This window comes from Toxotes jaculatrix, chromosome 20 (genome assembly GCF_017976425.1).
Source record: "Toxotes jaculatrix isolate fToxJac2 chromosome 20, fToxJac2.pri, whole genome shotgun sequence".
Lineage (NCBI taxonomy): Eukaryota > Metazoa > Chordata > Actinopteri > Toxotidae > Toxotes > Toxotes jaculatrix.
Window position 1 is genome coordinate 6,145,718 of NC_054413.1, and position 9,013 is coordinate 6,154,730.

The 9,013-nt window shown below is 41.9% G+C and overlaps 1 protein-coding gene across 5 annotated transcripts; it reads left to right on the forward strand.

The window, feature by feature from the left end:
• Positions 1-1,647: 1,647 nt before the first annotated feature.
• LOC121200626 (zinc transporter ZIP12-like) lies at positions 1,648-8,190 on the forward strand. Of its 5 annotated transcripts, none has more exons than XM_041066027.1 (12): positions 1,648-1,911; positions 2,568-2,897; positions 2,980-3,187; positions 3,878-4,056; positions 4,176-4,347; positions 4,607-4,779; positions 4,891-5,043; positions 5,216-5,296; positions 6,605-6,677; positions 6,817-6,975; positions 7,086-7,273; positions 7,606-8,190. In XM_041066027.1, exons 1-12 carry the CDS (start codon positions 1,663-1,665, stop codon positions 7,732-7,734), a joined length of 2,094 nt encoding a protein of 697 aa, XP_040921961.1. In that variant the 5' UTR covers positions 1,648-1,662; the 3' UTR covers positions 7,735-8,190. The 5 variants fall into 5 exon arrangements, with proteins under 5 accessions (XP_040921961.1, XP_040921962.1, XP_040921958.1 ...); XM_041066028.1 differs by having other exon boundaries at positions 2,980-3,180; positions 3,880-4,056; XM_041066024.1 differs by having other exon boundaries at positions 1,663-1,911; positions 2,980-3,188; positions 3,894-4,056.
• Positions 8,191-9,013: the final 823 nt, after the last annotated feature.

A 9,013-nucleotide genomic window follows, 5' to 3' on the forward strand; every position in this document is an offset into this window, starting at 1 on the left:
CTTCTTCATTGATTTGCTAAATATGTAATATTGTTATACAACCCAGATCTCATTTATTTAAATGATTACAGGATACTCTGGTGAGTTTTTTGGTTTTTTTTTGGGGGGGGGGATCGTAATTGGTGCCTGTCAGGCAAAAAGCAAGATGAATCTGCTTCCCTCCTTCCTCTCCTTCTGCCAACACTTCTGTGGAATTTTTTGGAAATCGCTGTTGTTTAACCGTGTGACATGATATCTGTCATCACTTCCCTTATTGCTGGGAAACTTCCAGCTTCATCCACTTTTGAAAGAAAACTACTGTATATTAGAATGATACTGTCTCCTGCAAGTCCTCTGTGTGAGTACTGATTCAATTCTGTAAGCTTTGGTGTAAATAGCATATTTTTGTTGTACATAGATGAAAGATGATCAGATCTGATGCTGAATTTAAAGATTTCAAAATATTGCTCTGTCAGGCATCGGCCGTTCAATCACCCTTGCCAGCAGTGCACCCCCCACCTCACTGCTGAAAATGAGGCAGTGCTCTCCATGGCAACCACAGCCCTCTAAGGCTGTCGCAGCTAATCCTCAGGAGCTTACTCAATTCTTACTTCTTGTAAGAGGGTTTTACCAACAGCACCAATGCCCAAGAATTCTCTCCAAACAACTGGATCTTCTGTTTATCCCAAGAGAGGAGGAAAACAAACCTAGTTACAGGAGCTGAGAGGAGCAGAGGGGAGAATGGTAAGCCTGGATCATCCAGTTAGCTTTTTCATCTTCTCTGTATCAGGTGTCGCTGTAGCTTTTAGGATTTTACAACAGCACTTTTGTCCTCTTATCGCTCAGTCGAGTTGACCCGCAGGGCGCACAGTGTGGGAGGATGTTGGAAAGTGTTGCCAGAAAGCTTGGCATGTTTTGTTCTGTATGTTTGATCTTTGATGACTCAGAGATCATACAGAGTAACCAGAGAACCTTAGATTTGAACGTCACTGGTGCTTTAGGCATGGGGGGGCTCTGGGGCTTGTAGTCAACATATTACGTGCACCCACTCACACCAGCTCCTCTCTTCTTCATGAACACTTGATGCAGCTAAGTAAGGAAACTGGCTCAATATTTAGAGCTGACAGTTCTGAAACAATTCAAGGAAATACATGTAATCATAATACAAACTGAAGAGGTGATTGTGGTAATTGGTCATCAGTTCAGGAGAACAACGAATGTTTTAGATGTCTGCTTCAGCCATTGCTTTGTGTTAATAATCGCTTCTCCCTAGTCCCCAGTTTTCCTCAGTACTAATTATTTTCTCTACATTCTCCCCCTTCACGCCCCTTCTCCCTGCCCCTGTGCTCTCTCTCACTTGCCTGCACTAATCTTTTTGTTGTGGACTGAGGGGCCCAGGCTTTGGCTGACCATTCGGCACTGTAAGGGTTGGTTCAGCTGAAGGGTGCCGAGCTCTCCTGTCCTCCACCAGATCTGGCGGGCCCATTATTAACGCCTCCCTCAGCAAGAACACATCCGCTGCTCTTCTTTTCTAGAAGCTTTCTATTCTACCTCCTCATTCACCTGGATTCAATTCTCTTTTGCAATTTGCTCGTCTATGTTTTCTCTCTATCACCTCCTTGTTGTCTCAAGCCCTTAGCGAGTCCCGGCAACGCGAGGGAGTCAGACAACCCTGGTAGGAACATGCACTTCAGGAGCAGTGCTCCCCTTTTGCTGCTGCTGCTGCCTCTTTGTCTTCTGGGGAGAGTGCTGGAGGTGAGAGGGCAAGAGTGGGGGTACCTGCAGGAGGCTCTGAAGGCCTTGGATCTTCCTCTGTCGATGGACGACGAACCTCAGCTGCAGAAGAACAAAACTGGTGTCCTGATCACCACGCTTCTTCAGGCGGTGCACTGTGCAGAGCGAACTGGGAGCTCTCAGGACATCTGTGACAAGGTATGGTCTACAAATGTCTTTATGTTATGTTTTAATTGTCACTATATGACACTGAATGTTTACAATGAGTGTTAAGCGCGTTAATGTATTCACTCCATTCCTGTCTGCTTATTCCAAGAAATGTGCTTGTTATGGGTGGAATGTGAGTGAATGTGGAGGCTTAAGTCCTTGACCTCTACGGGGCATTCATGCTGAGTGGTTTTAGACATCCCTCAGTTTGACATAATAAACTCCATAGAGTGGAGTTAGAGGTACTTCACATGTTTGTGCAGGTGGGCGGACAATGGGATTATGTGTCTCTCAAGCCTTGAAAGTGAGATTTAGAAATTAAGAGGGCAAGTTTTTAATTCTCTGCATTGTTTGATGAATAGTCTGCCCTAACATGGAATAGTGCTTCACCTCCTTCCTAACCTCCTATATTTTGTGTGGGGATCTAACTGGGCTTGTATTCAACTCACCAAAAGACAAACAACAGCACAAAGCTAGTCATTTTCTAAGAAGCAGAGTTCTGTGTGAGAAAACATGCCTTTTATCAAGCTAACCTCTTTTCCCATTATTCCATCGCATGTAAATCTAAGATCTTGCTGTTTTATGAAATTAATAAAATAATAAAATCTCCCTAAAATTTCTCAAATGTGGTCCTGATCTCGTTACAGTGCCTGACGCCAGACATAGCCCTCTCTGTGCTAGAGGATGATGGGAAGACTTACCTCACTGAGGAGGACTACGAGCGGATCTCGACTGTCCTGCTGTACTACATAATTAACTTGCAAGATCTGTGTGTGTCAAACACTGCCTCCCCTTCCTCCCTTTCCTCCCTTTCCTCCTCCTCATCTGGGAACTATCAGTTCTACCTTTTGGCTCTCACCAATCTGCACCCAGCTGAGGACAACCAGTTCTTATCACTTAGTGAAACAGAGAGTGTTCTGCAGCTCATAAACCAGCACTACGACCCCTCCAACCAAGATACCTCATCTGATCTGCAAGTAAGGGATTTTCATTTAGGACATCTATCCTGTATCCCCAGGTGCACAGCCAGATATGATCATTTCATCTTTGATCCTACAGTGTATTGATGCCACTCATCTACTTGAAGATGTTGACGTAAAAGAAAACCCAGGTGCTGGTGAGTCTTCTGTGCCCAAAGTGGCCGCAGCCATCGTCAGCCATGTCCTGCAGGGCCACTGTTTCAGACGGAGGAACCTCCCGTCACCTGCTTTCTTTACCAACTACATCTTTCAATCCCTGAATCGCACAAGTAACCTACAGGTTATAGGTAAGTTGAGCATTTGATCAGTTCATTCACAAAAACAAAGTAACGCAGACACATCATTTCGGGTTACGTGCTGGGCTAGACAGCGCCAGGCTAGCTGTTCCCCGTGTTTCCAGTCTTTGTGCTAAACTAAGCTAATTGGCTGCTCGCTGTGGCTTCATATTTAACATACAGGACATGAGAGTGTATCAATCTCCTCATCTACCTCTTGGCAAGAAAGCAAAAAATTGTAATCCAAATTTCTTTATCCTCTGTGAGTCCATTCACTAAAGGTCATTTAGAGGTATTTCCACTCTCAGCCACTGAATAGCTGGAATGAGTCAGGATGCATGAAAGAGCCACTAACCCTCCAGACAGATTTTCAGTAGTACTAAATATTGCATCAAAGGCTTTTCTACGCTGCTAAAAATAAAACAGGTATTCTTTCATTTGACAAGGATCAGATTCATTAATATTTGCAGAAATGCTGGATGTGTGCAGGTTCAATCTAGAATATCAGTACTGTGTTGTATTTCTGTGTGTGTGTTCATAGCTATTCTTTAGCTGTTTCATTCTTAAATTTGTTTATTTGTTAATTTGAATATAGTTGTATTTTGCTCCTATCTTTCTTACAGTACCTTAAATAAAAAATAAAAAAAACTGAGTTGGAACAATGACTAACTTAGATAAATCTGACTTCAGTATATAAACCAGAGATGCCACTTCTCTACTTAGAGGAGTTGCTTCATCAGCTGGGAGTGGGTCGGGAGGGAGCTGCTCTCTCTCATGACAGGAAGAGGCGGAGCATCAGGGGAAGTTCACAGAGAGGAGTGGGGCATCAGGTGGATGGCTGTAACCATGACACTGGAGGAAAAAGTACAGACTGGGCACAGGTGAGGCTGAGGCAAATATCTGATTAGTTCACAATATTGCTGTAATGTGCATGCAGGTAAAGCTTGATTTGAGCCTCCTACTCATCGCCAAATTTGTCTTTTTCTTTGAATCTAATCAGGTGTGTTTCTCAGCCAATCAGTTGGTGGATATTTTTGCTCTGGATCCTCATTTGCCAATTTCCAAGGAGCACTTCAGACAAATTTGCCCAGCCATTATTCAGCAGTTGCTAGGCAATGCCTGTGAGTCTGCAGAGCAAAAAACAAGAGGATCTCTGCCCACTGCTCTCGAGAGTAAGACATTTTACCTCATTGTTTCTCTCTACAAAGCACAGTCATAAATACGTATAAAATCTATTAACTGAAACAAAATAAACCAGTTTTTGATTTGTGATTTTGTTTACTGAATAGAGAAGGACCTTTTGAATTACATTTTTTAAATTGTGCTTTTATCTGTTTTTGAAAATTGTGTTAAATAAGGACAACAGTCTTATTAATTGGAATGTGGAAAAAGGTGATTAAACTCAAAACCCCTCCCTTCTCCACCCTGCAGAGTACGGCTACAGCACGGCTGCTGTCCTGCTCATCACAGTGGGGTCCATGTTCGGTATTTGCCTCATCTTCTTCAACTCCTGCCAGGAAACCTACGCACTCATCCTGCAACTGTTTGTGGGCCTGGCAGTGGGAACCCTCTCAGGAGACGCTCTCCTGCACCTCATACCACAGGTATAATGCCACTGCACCATCCACACTAGGCAACCCCATATGTATAATAAATAAAATATGTGTCTTGTGTGTGAAGTAAGTCTAATTCTTTCCTTTTTGTCTCCTTCGGAGATTCTGGGCCTCCATGACAGCACTCACAGTCATGATGAGCACTATACTGAAGGAAAGGAGTATCTGTGGAAGATTCTGGGCATGATCGCTGGGATTTATGGCTTTTTCCTTATAGAGAGAATGTTCTCCTTTTTCGTTCCTTCTCATGGCCATGTAAGAGCTTTGTTCTTTTTGTAGCTGTTATCAATTTAACAACCCAAGAATGACACAGAGAGCAAAATGCTCAATCCATAGTGCGTCAGGAGAAAGTGGGGCAGAACTTATAAAGTTTGTCACAACCGTGCATGTGAGCAACAATGGTCTCATGATTTTCTTTTGTCAGCAGGGTCACTCCGGTGACCTTCCCTTAGAGCTCAGCTGCAATGGTCAGTCACAGAGGGGCAAGTCCATCTCCACCATACAGCTGGTGAGTGTCACCGTTGCCAACACGGAATGTTATGGTTTTTTAAAAGTGTTCTTGGCAAAAAGTCCTGATTTCTGTCATCATCCCTATTATTTACGTCGTGATATATCAGACCACAGGGACCGTACCAGTGCAGTTCCTGGAAGTTAAGCAGCAAAATACTAAAACAGTGTTGCATGCTAGGGGCCTGGAAAAGAGAGAGAGAAAGCAAGTCCCCTTCATTCAAATTGATTTTAAACTCCATTAATTACATACAGTGTGGATACAATTAAAGTTATTTTTATACGACTAATCCTGGAGTTAATTCTCACAGTGCAGATTCTTAGCTATTTATTTATTTCGCCATCGGTTTCTTTTAGCTATCCGCGATGACTTGTCTGTTTGCTTGCTGAGTAGTTTTAACAAACTCTCAAACACGTGGAGTCTTGGTGTTACAAGTGACTCAGGTTGGTGGGAGGCATGTCCTTCGCAATTGGCTTATCATAGCTGATGATTTATTGACTATTGCAACAATAAATATATTAAAGTCATCACCACAACAGCGCGTATAACACCCCCAAAAAACAAGAGGCAGGTCTTGCAGCAGTGAAATCATCACATTGTTTAAATATTTTGTTTGCTGTGCTGTGACACTGCGCAGTTATTAAAGTCAGTATAGTTTAATTCACCCCAGTGACGCTTCACTCCCACACTACTCCTCCACCAGTACTGTCATGCGAGAGGGCACTGTTTACAGGAGAACAACTGGCAAATCAGCTTCACACAACTTTGGGGACAGGTCAGCACACTGGCCCAAATCAGATCACAACCTCATCATTAAAAAAAAAGAAAATTCAGTGAGAAGACACGCTGTAGATAAAGGATAGAGTGAATCTACTGATCTCATATTTACAGTTCAAAAATCAACTGAAAATCAATTTTCCAGCACTGCTCTTATATAACAGGAAACGAAGAGCGGTGTAGGAGGCAGTAAAGGAACAGGGCATGTAGGATGTTGGAGAATGAGAAGTATTGAATCATTCAGAAAGCACTTTATGTTTGCTTTGAACCGTGTATGTACAGTTGAATACAAACTTCAAAACTAGAACATTTTAGACACGGAGACAGGTCACTCACGAAGAAACCCTGTGATTTTTTTTTTTTTTTTTAACTACGACAGACTTATTTTCCAACCATTCTTGTTACATAAAAATGTCCTATTTTGGTGAATCTGTCTCTTGCAGATCCCTTCATTCAACTTCAAACTCTTAATTTCTCAAGTTTAAGAGGGTTCAAAAGTCTGTGCTGTAAATAATTATCTGTCTCCTGCAGGGACCAGTGGATGACTTGGAGTGTACAGAAATATCTCCTGAACATGCAAACACAAGGAGCTCTTCACATCAGAGTAAGCTCCTTCAATATGAACTGCACAATCACACACAGATGAATGTGATGCACTTTGTAATTAGTCGCCTGGCATGACAGAGCAATTTCCACGGTCTGAGGATGATCTTTAGCGACACAGACTCGCTTTGTATTCCCAGGACAAGGGGTTCCTCTGCTGGCTGTGATGATAATCGTGGGAGACAGCCTTCATAACTTTGCCGATGGCCTGGTTGTCGGGGCGGCCTTCTCCTTTTCAGCCGAGACCGGCATGGCAACCACTGTGGCTATCTTGTGCCACGAGATCCCGCACGAGATGGGTGAGGGGTCGCTGTGTTTGGTTTTAAAGCACTTTTGTTGTTTTTTGGTTAAGGCCAGGAAACACTCTGTTTGACTGATCGACTTTTCTTGTCTGGTTTGTGTCTCAAAGGGGACTTTGCAGTGTTGCTAAGCTCTGGACTCTCAGTGAAGACTGCTGTGCTAATGAACTTTCTCAGTGCTCTGACAGCCTTTATGGGCCTCTACATTGGACTCTTTGTTTCCTCAGAGACAGAGGTGCAGCAGTGGATCTTTGCTGTCACTTCTGGGATTTTCCTCTACCTGTCACTGGTAGAAATGGTAAGGCAGCTTTATTAAAAGCAGGTGATGTTCTATACTTTTCTTATAGTCAACAGATCTCTTGAAAAAACCACCATAAGGTTGACATTTGGGGTTCAGAATGAAATATCCCAACAATTGTCAACTGGATTTGATTCAGACATTCCTGTTCCCCTCAGGAGGAGTTGTAATCACCAGTCATCCTCTCATCCTCTGAGTTTTCATCTTGCGCTTTCATACTTTGGTTTATGACCAAATACCTGTAAAATTTATAAGAACAGTTAACAATGCCAGCCTTAGACTTTAAAAATATTGAGGATTCTGTTTTCACTCTTTTCTCTCTCTTTCATCAGCTTCCAGAGATGAATCGAGTGAAGACCGACAGACCATGTCTCATGTTTCTCCTACAGAACCTTGGTCTATTAATGGGTTGGGCCTGTCTTTTGCTCCTCGCACTCTTTGAACATGAACTCAAAATCTAAATGCACACACGCCTGAGTGTACATGATGTCTGTTCAGTATCTATTCAAATAGGGTTGAACTGTAACAAGTGTTGACTTGATTTTTTTAGTGTTCTCTGAAATTTTCTTTGACTTGTTGATTTTTATCTGCTGCTGTGCACAACAGTAATTTGTGCAAGTTTTAGTTTGTGCACCCAGAATGTTTTAACAAGTCATTACTGGTCAAGGAGTGAGTATTTCAGGATGTTGTAGTCTCAGCACTGGATGATACAGTAAATACGTCATGTTTATGAATCCATTCTTTTTTATACGTGATGATTTATTTTTGTATGTTAGGTGTCATGTGTGCTGGTATCTGGACACTTGATGTCTAGTTGAAACTCTTTATTTGGCAGCATCGTGCAATTGTGCATATCTGTTGTTCTGTGAAAATATTCATGCTGCCTCAGATAATCAGATCCTTTGATTTTGATCATTTCTCAACAGCAAAATATAAAGTATTCTAAATCTGCTTCTTTTGGTTTGGATATAGTTTTTGTCTTTATACAGCTAATAAGTCAGTCAGTTCATGTGTTGTTGTGTTCATGGTGAAATTTAGTACAGATTATAAGGAAAATATAAGAAAATATTGATCCATCTTTAATAATTCTTCTCTGCCTGGTTACTACTTGTCTTTCAAAGTCAACCTGTGCTTTAATTTCTAGTAGTAGTAGTGCTTTTCAGGAATTCAGGAAATTATTAGGAAATTACTGACCCATAATAGAGCATTTCCTTAACCTGAACAACTTATAAATACACAAAGCCTGATTGGCTTAATGAGAAACTCTAATATCAGGTGCAAAAAAGGGACTAATACCTCTTTGTTAGACTTAATCTAATTTTTTTGTTTTGAAGCTCTGTTTCCAGAAACGTTGCTGGCTTTCAGCTTCTCATCTCAGAGGCATTGTGCTTTGTTTTGCGAGGCCTCTCTGTGATCCAATATGAGGGCACTTCCACCCACCTGAGCCACTTGTTCTCTCCATCCACCAACCTGGATGACTAATGCTGTAACAGACAGAAAAACTCTGGAGCGATTCAGCCCACACAGCGCACACGCTCTTTACCGGCCAGAGTGGGCCTGCAGGAGGAGGTGGTGAAAGAAGAGAATATGATGAATACATTAGTACAATAAAATAAATGAAACACAGTAAATCAACTTATTTGTACAAAAACAAATTGGATTTGTGATATTGAAAGAATGAGTGGGCTTAAGAGATGATTTTTTTCATCAATTTAATCAGCTTGTAGTGATTAAATTCTG

Coding starts and splice junctions, on each gene's coding strand:
- LOC121200626 (XM_041066027.1), top strand. CDS start 1,663: ATGCACTTCAGGAGCAGTGCTCCCCTTTTGCTGCTGCTGCTGCCTCTT. Junction 4,780..4,890: donor TCCTGCACCTCATACCACAG/GTATAATGCCAC, acceptor TCTCCTTCGGAG/ATTCTGGGCCTCCATGACAG. Junction 6,678..6,816: donor AAGGAGCTCTTCACATCAGA/GTAAGCTCCTTC, acceptor TTGTATTCCCAG/GACAAGGGGTTCCTCTGCTG.